This window comes from Lathyrus oleraceus, chromosome 4 (genome assembly GCF_024323335.1).
Source record: "Lathyrus oleraceus cultivar Zhongwan6 chromosome 4, CAAS_Psat_ZW6_1.0, whole genome shotgun sequence".
NCBI classification, from domain to species: domain Eukaryota; kingdom Viridiplantae; phylum Streptophyta; class Magnoliopsida; order Fabales; family Fabaceae; genus Lathyrus; species Lathyrus oleraceus.
Window position 1 is genome coordinate 101172780 of NC_066582.1, and position 20655 is coordinate 101193434.

Consider the following 20655-nt stretch of genomic DNA (forward strand, 5'->3'; position numbering starts at 1 on the left):
ATTATCATGTTCATCCATGTGGAAGTTACAAGATACATTCAGGATCTCTTATGAGACTTGTTTGATTGCTTATGCTTTGTGCTTGTTTATTCCAAAGGATGGGAACTTACTTGGATCATCACTATGATCTCAAGAGAGGAACTCCTAGTGTGGTTTCATTCGCTTATCCCTCATCTCTTTGTTTCCCTTAGCCTTCTTCTTCATCTCTCCACCTAACCCAAACCAAAATCCTTGTTTGTGCAAACATTTGACTTTTGTTTTCAACATTAGAAACCTAAGCCTTATGCTTTTGATTTTCAAACTTTCTTTTCATAATACTCATTTTGAATTGAATCTTTAAGTCAACTTTGACCATTTTGTATATACTTCTAATTGGTACATGTAACCCATTCAAAGTGCTTTTGTGGTTCCAATGTCCACTTTCTTAATCAAAATTTTCATAACCTTTAGCTATTAGGTTTGAGTTATCTCTGTGGTAGATGTAATACTCACCTTTGTCCTTAGTGATGGACAATGAGCCTTACATGCTTATTATAGGGTTAACCCCTCACTAGCATGTCGAAGCTATCCTCACATGGTGGACTTGTGATTTTTCAGGTTGAGTTTTCTCCCTTTGATAACAAAAGACCTTAAGGCTTTTGGACCAATCAATCCACTCACTCATTTTGAGATTTTTACCCCGAACTACGAGGTTTTGATCCTAATCTTTTTATAAGAGGGTACGTAGGCAATGGGTTTATCCATCCAAACACAAAATGTAAATAAACTTGTACATTCTTTTCTCATCTCTTCAATCATGTTTGCACAAACAAAATTTTCACAAAACAATAACCTTTGCAACAAGTGTGAAAAGGGCTCCCTAGGAGTACCTAGGATGCTTTGGGTGCCTAACACCTTCCCATTGCATAACCAACCCCCTTACCCAGATCTCTGTTTCTTTTACTAGTTTTGTTTGTAAAACTTTTTAGGTTTTTGTTCGCTTTCTAACCATTCCTTTGGATAAATAGAAGTGTGGTGGAGACTCGACTTGTATGATTTACCTTGGATTTAGTCAATATCTCCAATGGTAACGAATACCCCGCTACATCGTTATGCATCATATCATGAAAAAGAGTAGTCATTGCTCTTTGGTAAGTTGCACCAACATTCTTCAAACCAAAAGGCATCAATCTATAACAGAATGTTCCCAAGGGTGTAATGAATGTGGTCTTCTCCATATCTTCGGGTGCCATCTTAATCTGATTATATCCGGAAAATCCATCCATAAACGAAAAGACTTTGAATTTAGCAGTATTGTCTACCAACATGTCAATGTGTGGCAGAGGGAAATCATCTTTCGGACTGGCTTTATTCAAATCTCTATAGTCAACACACATGCAGACTTTTCCATCTTTCTTCGGCACAGGCACAACATTGTCCACCCATTGCGGATACTCAGCAGTCACAAGGAAACCGACATCGATCTGTTTCTGAGTTTCCTCTTTGATCTTTACAGCCATATCAAGATGCGTTCTTCTCAATTTCTGCTTGATTGGCGGGCATTCTGGCTTCAACGACAATCTATGCTCCATAGTATCAGAATCCAAACCAGGCATGTCTTGATAGGACCAAGCAAACACATCTGAATACTCTCGAAGAAGATCAATGAACCCCTTCTTAGCGTCTGGACATAGTCGAGACCCAATCTTGACTTCCTTCACATCATCCTCGGAACCCAAGTTGACAAGCTCAATCTGCTCTTCAAACGACTGAATAATCTTTTCATCTTGCTCGAGAAGACGAGACAATTCCTCACTCACTTCTACATCACTTTCCTCCTCGGCTTCAAACACAAGGAATTCAAAATTTGGAGAAGGAGAAGTATCATTGTATTCAATGGGGTTAGAAACCAACCTGCATAATGATTTGATATTTTGATTTTAGAGAAGTGAATTTGTGACCAAATATTATGCAGATGGACAATTATATTGTTTATTTATGTTTTTTGTGATTACCATTTTCAGAATAAAGCAAAAAGTAAAAACAAACATCAAAGATGTGGATGAATAGAATTAATTTTATTGATGATCAATTTAAAATGCCCAACAATGTTCACTTCTCCCTTAGGCATAAGAGAAGGATTTTAAAAATGTGAAAGCAATTACTTAGATCGATACAAAATAACAGGAATATCAACAGCAGTCCAATTGTTGCATGTCTGTCCATGCGTCATAAAGTTGGTGCAGTCTTCCTCTTCATTGTCCTCTAGCACAACAACTAAGTGTTGTTCATTCCCATAAATGAACCCTCTGCTACGGAAGCTGAGTTGCATCTCTTTGGATCTAACGGTTGACGATCCCTTTTGGAACCCCAAACCAGTTCTTCCCTTGTTGTCGGCGACCTCTACCACGCACCCCCACTGATCAATAGGACCTTTTTCAACAATCTTCTGTGCATCTTTTAGAGAGGACATAGGTGCCCCAACTCTCTTTTCAGCAGCAATAGATAAGGCTTGGAACGGAGTTCCAACCTCATCCTCAACTTCAACATAGGAGAAAGATGACAAATGGCTTACCAACAACGCTCTCTCACCTCCCACAATCACTAGCTTGCCATTCTTGACAAATTTGAGCTTCTGATGTAGAGTGGAAGTAACAACTCCTGCTTCATGAATCCATGGCCTTCCCAACAAACAGCTCTAGGCCGGGTGAATATCCATTACCTGGAAAGTAATCTGAAAATCACTCAGACCTATCTTGACTAGAAGGTCCACTTCTCCAATGACTGTCTTGCGCAAGCCATCAAAGGCTTTGACAATTACCCCACTATACCTCATGGGAGCTCCTTTGTACGATAACTTTGACAATGTTGATTTGGAAAGCACATTAAGTGACGAACCGGTGTCAACTAGCACGTTTGACAAAGCATCTTCCTTGCAATTCATCGAAATATGCAAAACCAGATTGTGATTTCTTCCCTCCTCAGGGAGTTCTTCATTGCAAAAGCTCAAATTATTGCATGAAGTGATGTTAGCCACTATGTGATCAAATTGAGCCACAATAACATCTTGCTCCATGTATGCTTGTTCAAGAACTCTCTGAAGTGCTTCTCTGTGCGCTTCAGAATTCAAAAGCAGAGACAACACAGAAATCTTCGAGGGAGTTTGGAGCAACTGCTCAACCATGTTAAATTCACTCCTCTTGATCTGTCGGAGTACCTCATCATCATCACTATTGGTTTTCAAATTGCTGGATTCACCAGACTTATCCTTTGAACAACCAACTGGATCTACACTAGGTACCTCCGCCTTCTTACCAACAATTAACTCTTCCTTATTCTTCGGGAACACCGGTCCAAAAACTCGACCACTACGGGTCACCTTTGTAACATCTGCAATGCTCACTATTGAACTGGTCGTGGGTAACGGGACCTCTTGACCATTCTCCATCATCGTAGCATTGTATTGATACGGTACAACTTTATCAGATACGTACAGGACTGAGCCCGCTAACCGTATTACCAACGGCGAAACTGATATATTGCTGACGCTCTGGTTACTGCTGTTGCTATCATATTGGATCACTAACCGCTCTGGTTGCTTGAAAATGGGCACTATGACATTGACGCCGTCATCTACCTGACGAGATTGAACAATATGGATCATGCCTTCATCCATCAGGCGCTGGATGTCCCTTTTCACCACAACACACCCTCTTGGGTTCGCACTACAAATATCACAACCATCGTGATCATGTTCACAGTCACTCACCATACAGATGTCCTTGTGTATCTGCACCAATGATCCACGGATAAAACGCACATCAAAAACTTTGAATACACCAGGACAACCGTCCACCATATTCACTAAAGAATTCCCATGAGCGGGCAAAGGATTAGCTTTCACATTAGGCGCGCTGTCTTCAGAAGACACCATGCCACTCTTCATAAGCTTTTGCACCTCATACTTCAGCGGATAAAAATTCTCAATATCGTGCCTTGGTGCACCCTGGTGAAAAGCACAGCGAAGTTCAGGTTTATACCACCAAGGAAGTGGTTCTGGGATCTGAGATGGATTCCTCGGTTGAATCAAATTCTTGAGGACTAAAGATGGGTACAGTTCTGCGTATGACATAGGAATCGGGTCAAAAGAGACCTTTTTCCTCTCAAAATTCTGTTGCTAGTGATAATTGTTGTTGGAATTATTGTTGTTGTAGGTGTTTGTTCTTTGTTGTGGTTGTTGTTGTTGACGTTGATTTTGATACTATTGTTGTTGTTGTATTGGTATTGTTTGCTGATTTGAGAATACTGGAATGACAGATGCTACTTGATGATGATGATGTTGACGGGGTGGTGGATTTCTTCTGGCTTGAAGCCTCCTCTGCCTCCCACTGGTTATTGCGTTTGTTTCACTTTCATTTCTCTTGCTGAAACTACTCCCATACTTCTTACTAGTCGACGCCTCCTCTTTCGACAATCGTCCTTCACGGACCCCTTCTTCAAGTCTCATCCCCATATTTACCATTTCGGTAAAATCACTAGGGGCACTGGCGATCATTCGTTCATAGTAAAATGAACTCAGGGTTTTCAGAAAGATTTTTGTCATCTCTTTCTCCTCCTTGGAGGAGTGATCTGGGCAACCAATTCTCTCCAGCACTAGGCATACTCCTTGAGTGTCTCCTTATCTTTCTGAGACATGGACCTCAACTGGTCCCTATCTGGCACCATATCCATGTTGTACTTGTACTGCTTCACAAAATCCTCTCCTAGGTCATTGAAAGTGCGGATGCTTTCACTATCTAACCCCATATACCAACAGAGTGCAACACCTGTCAGGCTATCCTGGAAATAGTGAATCAGCAACTGATCATTATCTGTCTGGGTTGACATCTTGCGGGCATACATCACAAGATGATTGAGTGGACACAAGTTTCCCTTATACTTCTCAAAGTCAGGCACTTTGAATTTCACTGGGATTTTCACGTTGGGCACTAAGCATAGTTCAACAACACTCTTCCCAAACAGATCTTTGCCTCTCAGCGTTTTCAGTTCCCTACGCAACTCAAGGAATTGATCTTTCATTTCGTCCATCTTCTCATAGACATCTGGGCCCTTAGACGGCTCAGAATGATAGATGGTGTCCTCTACACGAGGCAAAGTATGCACAACTGGAGGCGGCACATACATGACCGGGCTAGATGCCGGTATGGAAGCAGAAGTGGGAGCGAAACCTTCTAGCACAAAATTAGGTGGCATTCCCCAAGGGAATCCAGTAGGCAGATTCAGAGCGAAGTGGGCGGTGGCAGCAGGCACAGTAGAGGTAACCACTTCAGAGATGACTGTTCTCACGGGAGGAGTTGAGGGTGTTGGAGAAGCTTGGCTCTGAGCAGCAAGAACTGACTCTATCATGGCAGTCAGTCGAGCAATCTCCCTTTCAAATCTCGGTTCTCTTGCTCAAGGTGTTCCATGATCTTTGGATAATTAGCTCTGGTGTTGTACCGGTGAGTCAGCTTGGCTAAAGCACAGAAGAACACCAATTAGACACTTGGCAAAAAAAACCTGCTTATGCAAATGATGCATGAAATATAATGCTTGATTATTTTTATTTTCCAAGGAACTTACTATATCATTCGTATATATATATATATAATATATATTATATATATATATATATATATATTATATATATAATATATATATATATATATATATATATAAATGGCAATTGCAATAATTTGATATGACCAAAAATTTCTTTTTATTTATATAAATTGGAAGGATTACACTGAGTACAATTTCAGAAACCAGAATAAAAATATACAAGAGAAAAGAAGACTAGTCATCCTAAGGATCCCTAACAACAATGTTAGATGATCTGGTTGAAGGCGCGTACTTCCTTCGAATGCGACGAATATCGGTCTCAAAAGAAGCCTTCATCCTAGTCTTCTCGAGAACAAGCTGGTCAACAATCTTCTTCCAAGCAACGGAAGGCTGAGGCATGCTAGAAGATGAAAGCTCTGTCTCTTCGTCACTCTGTCTTCGAATAGCTCAATCAGTGCATCTTTGTCCTTAGAGTCCAACTGCAACTCTTCATGCTTCTTGCTCAAAGCATGGAAACACTCTTCCCACATATCCTTCTCTTGCTTCATCTTGGCGAGCGCGTCTTCAAACTCCTCTACATCTTGGTTAGGGAGAGTTAATGGCTCAACCACAACCATAGACATAGGTCTTTCACAACCATAAGGCATCTTCAACTCCATAGCTCTCTTCTTCACCCAAAGAGTGTAAGCTTCCAAAGCTACTCAATTGCGCGGACCAAGCTCGGATCTTCCTTTCCTATGCACATTATGCCAAGCATGCACAATCTTCTGCTTCAAATGTTGGGGATCTTTAACCTCTTGATAGAAAAGACCTTCTAACAAAGGGTTATTAGGTTTGTCTCTCAAGGGGAACCCAAGTTGACGACGAGCCAAAGCAGGGTTGTAGTTAATTCCTCCTTGTGTACCAATGAGAGGCACATTAGAGAATTCACCACAAGTATAAATAATCTCTAAACTGCTTAAGGATGGGTCATACCAAACTATATCATCATTAGTGAGAGACATAAGTCTCTGAGACCACCTTAGACATTGTTTGTTCTCCACAAAAGTAGGCGTCTGAGGCAAGTGCAAAATAAACCACTTGTACAGAAGAGGAATGCAACAGACAATCGTTCCACCACCCTTAAAATTCCTGAGATGCAAAGAGAAATACATATCACCCGATAAATTAGGCACATGATTCCCAATAAAGAAAAGTCTAATGGCGTTAGCATCAACAAAATCGTCAATGTTAAGGAACAAAGCTAATCCATAGATGAGCAAAACAAAGATAGCTTCAAAAGCATCCACACTACCAGCTTGAGCAAAAGTGGTAGCTTCCTTGATGAGGAAAATAGATGGAAACCCAAATAACCCTCCTTTCTTCACCCAATGAGCCTCTATCTCAGACTTTATCAAGTGAAGAGCTTCAGCAATAATACTAGATCGGGGAATCTCCTCCAACCCACTAAAAGGCACTCTACTAGAAACAAGTATCCCCAAAAGATGAGAATACTCCTCCAAGGTAGGCTTAAGCTAAAAATCTGGGAAAGTGAAACAATGGTAGAGAGGATCATAGAACTGCACCAATACACTCAACAATCCTTCAACTACATCAGCAGACAAAATGGACAGAAGCTTCCCATGACGTTGTTTGAAGTCCGAGGGATCTAATACAAAAGATGCTAACTTCCTTAACTCTTTCAAGTTAGGACATCTGAAACTGTACTTCTTAGTGTTCCTTCGTCCATAATCTATGGTCTAAAAATATTTGCAAATGATACCTTAGTTCCTTGAAATTTTGTGTGATGAATGTTATGATGCACATGAAATGCATGAATGCAACAATCACAAGTAAGGGATCACACACAAGGCAAACAAAGGTCAAGGGATGAATCAAGTCATTGTCAAGATCAATCATCCATTTTGGTGGATTATGGTTTTCACCTTATCAACACCCAAGTTCCATTGATATTGACAAGACTTGATTGGATCAACCAAGAATCAAGGGTTTGTTGCAAGTCACGAGCATGGAGTCTGGGTAAGAACCATCCCAAAGGAGTGAACTAAGGATAAAACCTGTAGATCATGTTCTAAAAAGTTCCCAGAGTCTTAATTCCATCTATCGGATATTACATGTTAAGATGACTGACTCATCGAGCCATAATATTCTCAAGAGAAACTCGTCTGAGTGTAGTATCGCGTAACAACTGTTATCAAGTCTACACCTGAACAGTTTCCGCACTACGTCCTAAATAGGCCAAGATGGGTTAGGTATTCTAAGGTCCTCAGCTTCTCAGACCCAATTAGAAATTGTAATTCCTAACCATAAATACTTGTGTGACATTCCCAAATCCAAAGGAGTCTCCACTGAGCAGATGGATCTCAAGCCAACTTGTTAAGGACTACTCCGCACAAGTCGAACATGACTATACCATCCTCCTATCTTAATTGCACTCAAGTTCGGGTTAGAACTTATCTCACCACTCAGAGATCACCAAGTACAACAAGCAAATTATATCTCACATACATATATACAAACATCACATACATACAAATATGTTCACACAAAAAGTAGGCTAAACCCACTAGAGACTACATCCCCAGCAGAGTCGCCACTTAATTTCTGTAGCGGGAAATTCATGATCATCAAGCTATTGACAAGCTATAGATCAATTAATAAGAGTCGCCACCGCACTTTTATTGTTTCCAAGGGAAAAAGTACGAACAAAACCCAAAAAGTAAGAAGTTTTCAAGTAAAAACTAATAAAAGTCAGAGATTACAGGTAAGGGGGTTGGTTACACAGAGGGAAGGTGTTAGCACCCAAAGTGTCCTAGGTACTCCTAGGGAGCCCTTTTTGTGTGCATATGTATTTTGTACAAAATGATGTTTACAAACAAATAGAATGGGGGGGGGGGTGAGAAAATAATAAATTAATTATATTTTTGTGTTTGACAAGACCTTCAGACTTGTGCCTACGTACCAACATAAAAATGAGGGATCAAAACCTCGTAGTTCGTGATACAAATTTCAAAGTGAGTGTGTTGGTGTTAACAAAATTTAAGTTTGAAAGGCACAAAGGCCTAAAAATGGTTTGAATGAGTTAGTTCTTTTTGGCTTTTTGAAAGTTTAAGTCAAGTATAGTTAAGTTTATTTACATGTTTGATTTAAGAAAATAAGTTTGAAAATGCAATGGCATAAGGCCAAGGTTTCTATCTCTTTTGAAAGTGGTCAAAGTTTAGAACAAAAGTAGTTCACACAAAGAAGGTTTTTAAAATGGAGGGAGAGATTTTGAAATTAAATAAATGGGGAGAAGATAAAGAGACTACCCTATGCACAAAATTTAAAAGCTTAAAGTTGAAAAGATCTGACCAAATGGGAGCAATCCAATAGACAATATGTCAATAGAAACCTATAATTCCCTTGGACCTTTTAGAATCAAGCAACACACAAAAAGCACAAGTATATCAATCTTGAAGAGGAAAGGCATCAAATAAAGATGGCCTCATCCAAGCTTATCCACTTCATGATCTTCTTCAGAATAGTCTATGTAGCAGATGAATTCCACAAGCCACAGGTTCAACATAACAACTTAACAATGATCAAGTTGCAGATGAACTGGAGAGATCTTGAATGATGTATCAGATGAATCCAACTTGCAAGTTCTTGGTTCTTCAACAATTTGGCATTGGCCAAGTCCATTAGCAAAGGAACGTTGCCTAAATTCTAAGTCTAATTGGGCAAGATCAAACCAACAGTCCACTCAAAAGTCTTTTAGGGTTTTTGTTATTATTAAGTGCATTAATGGCCAAAGACCACACAAACAAGCAAGGCAACAAAGTACATCACACAATATGGTCCAAGTGGACAAAGTGAAAATTACATTAACATAAACAATTATAATGATATGTATAATGGCAAATGATAATAAAGTTCTAAAAGTAAATTGCATAAAAGTAAAGACTTGAAATTAAAAGTTAATGGTTAGTAAGTTAGTAGTTAGTTTTGTTTTGCTTTTGATTTCAAGATATTCTTTGGAGAACACTCAACCCACTTGCCATAAGCATAAATCCTTGAACCAAAACATCTTCCAAAGGAAGGAAAGAAGGCCAAGTTTCCACACAATACCATGGAAGAGGGGAGACTTACAATCTCACTAACTAGAATACTTATGCCTTTTATGTCACAAATTTAGCGCTATGTTAAGCAATCGTAATTGGACTTATATAGAAGTCACAACTATTTGAGGCTGGGTAATAGGCTTTTGGTGTTAATGCATGTTGGAGATATAGTATTAACAACTATGCTCATTAAACATACCACACACAAAAATATGCAAAAGGTGTGGCCTAATCTCATCCATAATCATGTTAATCTTTCAATCAACTAGCATTAGGACTTTGAGATGTCATTGACCAAGGGGAAATGAATGGATGAAGAAGGGGAATTAGATGAAGAGGGAAGGGGATGGATGAGATCACAAATTGGTCAAAGGAGGACTTTTACCAAATTAATATTATTCATTCATTTTGGGAGATGGAATGTACATTCCATCAATCCCCTAAATCCAATAATATTAACTTGACAAAGTCAAATCAACCTTGACCAAGGCCCAACAACAAATAAGAAACTCAATTAAGTCAATACAAATGGTCAACACAATTAAAATGACATTTATTCAATTAAAAATATTAAAATAATGCATTAAATTCAAGTATGTTTTGTCCAAATCCTAAAATCACATCAAAACACCAAATAAATGGCCATGTGATTTATCATAGGTCAAACAAGGTCAAATGACCTTGGCTAAAAAAATTTCATAATTTTTGGACACTAAACAATATTTTTAAACAATTAAAAACAAATGAAAAATCAATTAATTCATGAAAAATATTAATAATGATCCAAAAAATAATTTTAATTCAGAATATGAAAGAGAAAAATATTTGAATTTTTTTTAGTGAAAGTCCCATATGTTTTGGATAAATATTAAATTTATTATGATTTATTGAAGAAAATGGAATTAAATGGAAATTCAGAAAATGCTAAAATACGTGGACCATTAGATCTCCCTCATTAATTGAAGTGGCAGATCTGATGATCCACAATGCGCGTTCCACCAATGCCTTAGTCAACAACTTTGTAACATGAGTAATCAAAAGGAACGGCTAAGATTATAATGTGGAGCATGGATCACACGGTTTAGACCAAAGACACATCATCACCGGAGCCAGAGCTCCGATTGTCTTCTCCAGTGAGCTTCACCGGACTGGTCAACATGAACCATCACCAAAATTTCAAACAGGGATAAGATTTTAAAGAGAAAACATCACCGAGCACGAATATCACCTCCAATTCATCCAATTCCAACTATATTGAGAGATATGTGGAATTGAAAAATGAGGTTCATGATCTGAGTTGCTTTGATTTGGCCTCAAAGCAACTCAATCTTCTTGCCTACATTGGTAGGACTTCAGACAACACAATAATGAGTGGAATTGAGCAAGAAACAAGGAGAATCGAAGAGTTTAAATTTTTTGCAAATTACCTTCAATGGAGGTCTGAGCTTGCTAGATCTTGATTTGAATCGTGCTTGGCTTTACTTCAATTCACTACGCCAAAAATGACTTTTAACAGCGCATCTTAGAAAACGCTTTTAAAAGAAAGCGCTGTCTAAGGTTAAAATTAAAATAAAACACGGAAAATGTTCCAAAAAAATAATGAAAGCGCTGTCTAAGGGGGGGTCTTAGACAACGCTTTCTAAAAGCGCTGTCTAAGACCCCCCCTTAGACAGCGCTTTTAGAAAGCGCTTTTAAATATAGACCTTAGTCAGCGCTTTTGATAAAGCGCTGTCTAAAGTCTTTAAATTAAAAAAAAATTAAAACCAAAAGGCCCACAGGTGAACACGAAATCTCCCAATTGCCCAAACCCCCAAATAAAAACCAAAGACCTCTTTGCTTCTCCCTTCTCTGAAAACCACCTTCTGGTGATCTCATTCTTCAACACCTCACCACTCTCTCTCTCTCTCTACAACTCCCTCTCCTTTCTCTCTCATAATTCCTCTCTCTCCTCCGACAATTACCCGCCACCATGACCGTCATGATGTCCGCTCCCATTGACGTACGTCTTTCCCCAATCTCTCTCCTACTTACTATCTCTGCTCCTACTTATTCATAACTCGCGATTAACTGCTTTACGGTTTTAGGTCAATTTGATTTCTACTTCGTCGCAATTTTCCTTTTTCTGTGCACTTCGGGTTTTGATTTTAGGGCTTTGTTATCGTGGTGGATCCGAACTAGGGTGTGATGTATTTTCTTTTGTGTAGCAGCAAGAGGATGAGGAGGTGCTCGTGCCACATGCTGATTTGCCTGAGAACAACCACCAGCCCATGGAAGGTACTTATTGTTTTATGGTTCTTTTGATCCGTTTGGAAATTCTCTTATTTTTAGGAACTGTGTTTTACTGTTTTCTCAGCTTTTGTTTCATGTAATTGAATTGCTTGTAAAGTGGATTATGCGTTGTGGGTTCTCCGTTGTCTTTTATTTATTATTCCATCTTTAGCTCACTGTTTTGTACTTCAAAGTAAAAAAGTGCAACTTATTTGTATGTATATTCCATATTTTTCTGGGCCTGTGGTTTGTATTTTTTGTTCTGGGAGTGGTCAGATCTTTCAAATTCTTGTCTAGTTATTGCTCAATTCTGAGAGTGCTTTGGCAGGTCGGACAGTTGAGAGAAGTATCAAACAAGGTTCACAATGCAGAACTAAAGTAGTTTTTGGAGGTGGAGAAGGGGATGGTAACATACATTATGGATATTGTATACTGTTTAATAGCACAAAACATTATTATCCAAACACAATCTTTTTGAAAATCTATACTTTTCTGTAGGATTTATGTCCCATTGCATCACCTGACAAGACAAAAGATGATATATTACTTTTCTTTAAGCTATATGATCCTGAAAAAGAGGAGCTTCGGTACTGAATTATTTATTTTGTTTTTACATATTTTATGTGTAGAACCTGGATTGACACATGATTTGTTTCCTTGTAATGTCAGCTATGTTGGAAGACTCTTTGTGAAGGGTACTGGCAAGCCATCAGAAATCTTAACAAGGCTAAATGAAATGGCTGGTTATGATCCTGAAGAAGATATTGTACTTTATGAGGTTGGTTTGTACTATTTCCTTTATTTCAGTCATAATCTATATAGAATTTAAGCAGGATTCATCCACATATGCTTAAAATTAGAAAAGCCAATTTTCGATACATGATTTTGTGTGGTTCTAAGGGTTGTGCCTTATGAATCTCACATTGAATGAGATAAAACCTGATAATAACTTTCTAAATGGGAGACATCCTTCGCTCTACAAGCCGATTCTACAAGTATAAGTTAGATCCAATATAAAAACCTAATAATATATCTACATTTTGTTCTATTTTGTGTTTTTAACCATTACATTTAGTGCAACGTAGCAGGTTGAGCGTGTCATCTTCCATAGAAAATTAGTTGCTGGAGTGCATCTTTTGTTTATGATCTGGATGAGACTTTGTTCGTATGAGTTGTATAATTAGTGAATTAACCAAAATGTTTTTGTGCAGGAGATTAAGTTTGAGCCAAATGTCATGTGCGAACCTATTGATAAGAAAGTAACATTCCGATCAAGCCAGGTATGTCCATAATTGATTTTGCTTTTGAAAATCTTGATTATAGCATAGATGGGAATGGTGATTGCAATTTCTGGTTGTCCAAAACATCCTGGATGGGGGGACTGATGCTTACTGCTTGGAGTGGTCAGATTTCAGTGATTAGCTTTGGTCAACTTCCGACAGTGGCAGGGCATGATAAAATTCTGTTGACTGGTGGTGGCAGTTGCCATGGTTGGCTGAAGGCTGATCACTGTCGATTACAGCTGGCAACAGAGTGGCTGATTTCTAGCAGCTGGAGATTTCTGGGGAGGTGGTAGTTGCGGTCAGTTACTGCTTGTGGAAACGGTGTGGCTGTGAGTAAATATAAGGCGAAGTAGTTTAAACAACTCATGAATTAAAAGTACTCCCCTTCCTTGAGAATAGTGCAAACCACCCTTGGAATGGCATTGTAAGCATGTTCAGAAAAATGTCATGGAAGCACTTTAGATTGGGAATATTTTTGGAGTGGTTTTGCCAATAATGAGAATCCAAATTCCCATGTATAGATTCCCAGTATTCAAAAAACAATACATGAATCAGATTCTCTGATTGAGTTACTGAATCTTCTATTGGCATATTGACTGGATTCTTTATTTGTAGCTGGAGGATGGAGACATTGTATGCTTTCAGAAAGCTCCCTCAGTGGTGGATAATGAGCAACAAGTCCGCTATCCAGATGTGCCATCATATTTAGAATATGTTCATAATCGCCAGGTTCTTTCATTTTTTGCCCTACTATATGTAGTTTATTTTGTTTTAGATGATGTGAATATGAAAACTTCCAAAAATTTTACTTGTTTTTTTTTAATATCTGAAGCACCTTTGCTCACGGTCACTGTACACAGGCTTGTGCATACCTGTATGTGCAAGTTATCTGGAAGTTCATTATGTTCATATTTTAAGAATTAACAGCTAAAATAAAGTCTCAATCTGTTATGCTCTTAGGTGGTTCATTTTCGATCTCTGGACAGACCCAAGGAAGACGACTTCTCCTTGGAGATGTAAGCATCTTGGAACATGATGGAGTTAATTACTATATTTGATAGTTGATGATATGGAACTATTTTACAAGATAGCTGGTGTGAGAATTTATACTATTATGCTTAACTTTCCATCCTTGTTCTTATACTCTTAAGTAAATTGGTTTCTAGGTCAAGGCTTTATACGTACGATGATGTGGTGGATAGAGTAGCTCAACAACTTGGCTTGAATGATCCATCCAAAATACGTCTTACCCCTCACAACTGCTACTCTCAACAACCAAAACCCCAGCCTATTAAGTACCGAGGCGTTGATCATTTGTCTGATATGCTAGTTTAAGTAATGCCATACACCCCCTTTATATTTTAATTTTTATGATAATTGCAGACATGATGGGTTATTGTTCTTTTTGTTTCTTGTGATGATCATTAGTTGTAGCTCAACCTGAAACTGCCAATGCTGTTGAGAGCCAGCCTGTCGTCGATCCCCCGCAAACCAGATTCACATGGAGAATTGACAATTTTACTAGGCTGAATACAAAAAAGCTCTATTCAGAAGTATTTGTTGTTGGTACTTATAAATGGTATTTTTTCTTAGAGATTTAGTAAATTGGTTTATGAATTTCTTTTTTCAATATGCTCTGTTATGCTTACTCAATTTCAGTGACTTTCTCCCCCTAACTTTGTTGTATCCTTGATAGGCGTGTGCTTATTTTCCCAAAAGGAAACAATGTGGACTATTTGTCCATGTATTTGGATGTCGCAGATTCAACTAGTTTGCCCTATGGTTGGAGTAGATATGCACAGTTTAGCTTGGCAATTGTTAATCAAATCCATAATAAGTTTTCTGTGAGAAAAGGTATCCCTTTCATTTTGAGCATTGCTGGAATTACACTTGTCACATGATGGCACTGGCTAGTCATAACTGTAAGTAGGATAGAGCATTGCTGGAATAAAAAGTGTTTTTTTTTTTGCAAGATGTCAAGATGTATGTTGCAATTAATGGATGCAAGATCATTTGATACTCAAATAATCTATAATTTGTTATAATTAATCATTTGACACCTCTTTACACACACACACACACACTGATTATTCTGCATTTGGCTCTTATTTATACGGTATCAATTATGTTTTTTCAATTACCGATACTAACTATCAATCTGTATGTTTTTCTTAGCGATGTTTTAACATCGAAGAAGAAAGAAGAGGTTTTTGTATGAAATTGGCCGGAAAGCTTCTAAGAGGATTTCGGACATTTTTATCATCCAAGTTCCTTAAGGATGCGGATGGTAATTTTGTGGATGCGGAGCTTCCTAAAAAATATGAAAGTTTGATATCGGCTGAAGAATGGGAAGCTTTCAAATCCAAAAGACAAGACCCGGTTTTTCAAAGAATAAGTGCTACAAATCGGGAAAGAGCATCAAGTCCCGCATATCCGTACCGAAAAGGACGTGTCGGATATGGACGCTTAGAACAATCCATGGTAAGTATTTATAAATTGCGATAACAAATTTGTTCATCATATATTAGTTTTATCTGATCAAATTGTATGACTTAATGTGTAGCTGCAGAAGGAGGAAAGTTCGGAAACATCTCTTCCTGCACATGTTTTGTGGAAGGAAGCCCGTGTGGGCAAATCTGGAGTTCCTCAAGAAGAAGTTTTACACGTATACCAGAAATGTGTAAGTATAACATTTTTTCATTAATTGAATAACATTTTTATACACAAATATTTGACAAGTATACGGTATTCATCTGATTTTTCAGGAGGAGCTATCTCAGTCTTTATCTCCCGATGATACTAAGGGCATACTTAGTCTCTATCTCAGTCTTTGTGTAATTAATGTGTACATTTGTAGTATATGTAATGACTTGTAAATGTGTACATAAATTTGTATATATTTTGATACATTTAAGGCAAAATTGGTTTGAATTGGTATATATATATATATTTGTTAGCCAAAAATTGGTAGAAAAAAGGCCAAAATGGCATATATAAAATGTGATAATTGTCTGTCAAAATCTGGTTGAAAACAGGTAGAAATTCTGGTTTATAAACCTGGAAAAAATGTGGTTTAAAATAAAAGCTTCAAAAATTTTCGTATACCTTAGACAGCGCTTTTGTAAAAAGCGCTGTCTAAGGGGGGGAATAGAAAGCGCTTTAGGCAAAAGCGCTGTCTAAGGGGGGGGCTTAGACAGCGCTTTTTGAAAAGCGCTGTCTAAGGTATACCTAAAAAAATTAAAATAGGAGGGTCTTAGAAAGCGCTTTTGGCCAAAGCGCTGTCTAAGGGGGTGGGGCTTAGACAGCGCTTTTCAAAAGCGCTGTCTAAGGTATACCTAAAAAATTTAAAATAAGAGGGTCTTATAAAGCGCTTTTGGCCAAAGCGCTGTCTAAGGGGGGGGGGGGGCTTAGACAACGCTTTTAAGATTTAAAAAAGCGCTGTCTAAACCTTTAGCAGCGGAGGTTTAGACAGCGCTTTAAAGCGCTGTCTAAGGCTAAAAAAAGCGCTGTCTAAGGTCTTGTCTGTTGTAGTGATTACTTGCAGGAGAGGAAAGGAAAGGCTTAGAAGCAATGGATTCCTGGAGAATTGAATTCCAAAACAGTGGAGATTCAAGCTCGAATTCAAGTGAATTTATCAGGTTTATCCTCTTAGTGTGAAAGGTTTTCAATGGGGATTCAAAGCTGGCGCAAGGTGTCTGTTAATTCTGAGCAAATGCAGCTGTATATATAGCCAAATCCATGTGATATTTGCACACTCTTTTCAACCTTCCAAATTTGGAAAATGATGAAAGCATGGTGCATGGGCGCGCATAGGCCCATGAAATGATGGATTGAAAGTCCAAATGAATGATCAGATGCTTTGGAGATGGATTAGAATGCAAGGCAATTGTGCATTGTCACTTGAAGATTGATCCATGCCAAATGATATCAGTCTATTTAAGCCTTGCGCAGCCTATGCATTTCTCATCCAAAATGCATGAATTTTAGCTCTTTGGAAAGGTGAGATCAAGAGGAACAAGTTTGATGTTGAACACTTTTTCATTTAGAGCTTAGAACTTGGAGATATTTGAGGTGGAAGTTTGGAAAAATTTGACATATCAAAAATTTTCTAAGTGTCAAGCCATATGTCTCAATATTCCACCTTGCTTAACTTTTTATAGGAGCTTCAAATGAGAAAAATGTCTTCATTAAAGTTGTATCTCTCTCAAATACCTTCAAAATGTTCACCAGTTTCATGTCATTTGGATTTGAAATGATAGAGTTATGCATTTTTGAAGTTTGGAAAAATCACTTGATCAATGGTATAGGTCAAAAGTGACCTATAATGTAGCCTCATATCACATGTTCAAAGAAGTTGAATTTGCTCCCACTCCAAACATAAAAGTTGAATTATACACATTGAATTTGATTGTGAAACTTGGAAACTTTCGTCGCATAAAAATTGAGCAAGTTATGGCCTTGGGAAGTTGACTTTCAAATTAGGGTTTAGACAAAATGACCTATAATGTTTCAACATAGAAAATGATTTTACAAGCAAAAATGATTCTAGGTCTCAACATTAAAGTTGTTTATAATGTCATTTAGAGTAAGTTTTCTCTTGGAATCATTTTCCCATGGTGAAAATTGTAGGAGATAGGGTCTAGGGAGACCCAGTTTTGATCAGATGAATTCATCTAGCCAACCACCATCAACCAACTTGCTAATTTCCAATTCTCTTGACTTTATTGGCTCATGGTATATCATATATGCATAAGATGATGATATTTGAATTGTCCCTTGAGAAATTTGATCAATTGATGAGATAGCTTGTTGGAGAAGTTACTCAAGATACCTAGTCAAACTAGGGTTTCCAAGGCAAATCACCCTCAAACTCTTGAAGCAAACTTAATCAATATAACATGTAGAAGCATTTGGGACTCATATATGATGCTTATAACCATTCTTGAATCAATTCTTGGTTATGCTCTTTGTTCATGAGGGTCTCAAAACCCTAGATGTGATCAATGAATCAATGAGATCATGCCCTACCTACAAAAGAGTTAGATGGATACAAAGACATATTTTTGGTATTTAAGTTAGTAAAATGATAATATACAAGTATGATATAATCACAAAGTGCTTGATGATCTCTCCCAAAACAAACCCAATGAAAGAGGGGTAAGGAGGATGCCAAGATGTGATCATAATGCTAATGCATATGATGAAATGCATGAGGGATCTTAGGGTCAAAGTTGGGGTCTTACAAAATCCAATGAGGAATTAGTGAAGTGTTGATTATGGTGATAACAACTAATTTTGGTGTGCTCTGATCCGATGGTGTGGATTCAGGAGCAAGTAGCCGGTTCCATATTGGAATTGGTGAAGCGTTACCTATGGTGATGGTAATTATTTGGTGTGCTATGGTCCTATGGTGGGGATTCACGAGCGAGATGGACATGTGTTATCCATAATGGTACCGCATGCGTTGTTGTGTCGTGGTGTCAAGAACATTTGCATTCATTATTTGCATATGTATTGGATGATTATGTTGATATTGGTGAATGAGAATGCTTTGGTGAATTATAAGTTTGAATTATGTTGAATAATCATTGTCATTTATTTAGGCTACCCTTGCATACTTTTGAACCATTATATATTATGAGCATATTCTAACCCATTTGTTGTTTGTGTGATTTTATGCTCCTTTTGGGGGTACAGACAAGCAGGTAAACAAGTAGATGCTTAGAAGATGAAGTTTGGCGTTCAGGTTGTTATTATTTGCGATGTTGTTGATGTTGAAGGAAATTTGCGATGTTATTATTTGCGATGTTGTTGATGTTGAAGGAAATTTGCGATGTTGCTTAGAATTTGATCTATAACATTGGGCAGGTGAACGATTCGTTTTACTGTTGTCATTATTTGCGATGTTGTTGATGTTGAAGGAGATTCACGATGTTGCTTAGAATTTGATCTATAACATTGGGCAGGTGAACGATTCGTTTTACTATTGTCATTATTTACGATGTTGTTGATGTTGAAGGAATTTTGACTTAACCTTGTTTTATGTTACGAGATTTAATTGTTTATTGAATTATTTCAAGTGTTTAAATTACGCTGCACTGAGCTTATGTAAAGGCGAGAACATGGTGACAAGTGTATAAATTACTGCATGTTTTATTGAACCCGTATTACGGAGCATATTTAGTTGTGTTTGAATGACACCCTATGTGTGTAGTTATTTTATTTTTCGCATCATTTTGCATTTCAGGGTTTAGGGTATTACATAGTGGTATCATAGTAGGTCGGTCCATCCAGACAGGTTTTGACATATTTATTCCCTTGTATGCGATGAGTGTGTGAACATTTTCAATGGATTATTTCTTCTAATTTATTTTTACTTATGTGTATAGTAATGGTTGGAAGAAACGATTGTGCAATTGTTGATGCTTTGGAGTCAGTCGCTTAGGCGCTAGAGGGTCAACAAAATCATCAAGGTGACAATGATGAATTTCGTGGGCTGGACAAGTTTCAGAGAAACAAGCCGCCAACATGGATTATAGAAATTAAGAAGATTTTCCGAGTGATGGCTTGCACAGAAGTTTATAAGGTGTAGTTCGGAACTCACATGTGTCTGAAGAGGTTAAAGACTGTTGGGATAATGCGCACCAGAGACTGGAATATGTTGGTACTGAAATTACTTGGGTTGTGTTCCGAGATCATTTTTTAGAGAAGTACTTTCTTGAGGATGTGCAAAGTAAGAAAGAGTCAAAGTTCCTCAAACTCAAGCAAGGGAATATGACTGTTGTTGAATACACTTCTAGGTTTGAATAGCTGGTGAAGTTTTGTCCTCACAACAATGGTGTGGTTGCTGAGGGGTCGAAGTGCATCAAGTTTGAGAGCAGAATGCATCCAAAAATCAATCAGGGAATTATGTACCAGGAGATTCATCAATTTTTTTTATGCTTGTGGACAAGTGTAGGATATATGATGATGATAGTATGTCTCTTTTTTGCTCACTATAAGAGCATTGGTAAGAAGAGGGTGGGGGGGGGGAATCAATACTGTAGGAAGCCGTGTAGTGCCTCAACTGATAGAGGGAAGAAGTGAGCTTCAAATGAGAGAAATCCAAGTAGGGGAGAGACTCTTGCTTCTGTCAAATGTTTCAAGTGTGGCAAGTTGGGCCACCATGATAATGAATGAGGAACAACATTCAGAGGTGCTTCAAATATGGAAAGACAGGTCACCATGTTGCAGATTGCAAGAGTGTTGGTCTGAATTGTTATAGTTACGGTGAACAAGGTCACATAAGTACTAATTGTCAGAAACCAAAGAAGGCACAGTCTGAGGGAAAAGTCTTTGCTTTGTCTGGATCAGAGACTAATAGCTCAGACAGATTGATTTGAGGTATGTGTTTTATTAATAGTATTCCATTGATTGCTATTATTGAC

General features: G+C 37.9%; 1 protein-coding gene across 1 annotated transcript; it reads left to right on the forward strand.

Annotated features, from left to right (window-relative positions):
* The first annotated feature begins 12281 nt into the window (after positions 1–12281).
* Positions 12282–14563, forward strand: LOC127136202 (ubiquitin C-terminal hydrolase 13). The gene is made up of 7 exons (XM_051062792.1): positions 12282–12351; positions 12444–12532; positions 12615–12723; positions 13157–13225; positions 13844–13957; positions 14189–14244; positions 14395–14563. Exons 1-7 carry the CDS (start codon positions 12349–12351, stop codon positions 14561–14563), a joined length of 609 nt encoding a protein of 202 aa, XP_050918749.1. The 5' UTR covers positions 12282–12348.
* The last annotated feature ends 6092 nt before the right edge of the window (positions 14564–20655 follow it).

Coding starts and splice junctions, on each gene's coding strand:
- LOC127136202 (XM_051062792.1), top strand. Junction 12,724..13,156: donor AAGATATTGTACTTTATGAG/GTTGGTTTGTAC, acceptor GTTTTTGTGCAG/GAGATTAAGTTTGAGCCAAA. Junction 13,958..14,188: donor AATATGTTCATAATCGCCAG/GTTCTTTCATTT, acceptor TTATGCTCTTAG/GTGGTTCATTTTCGATCTCT.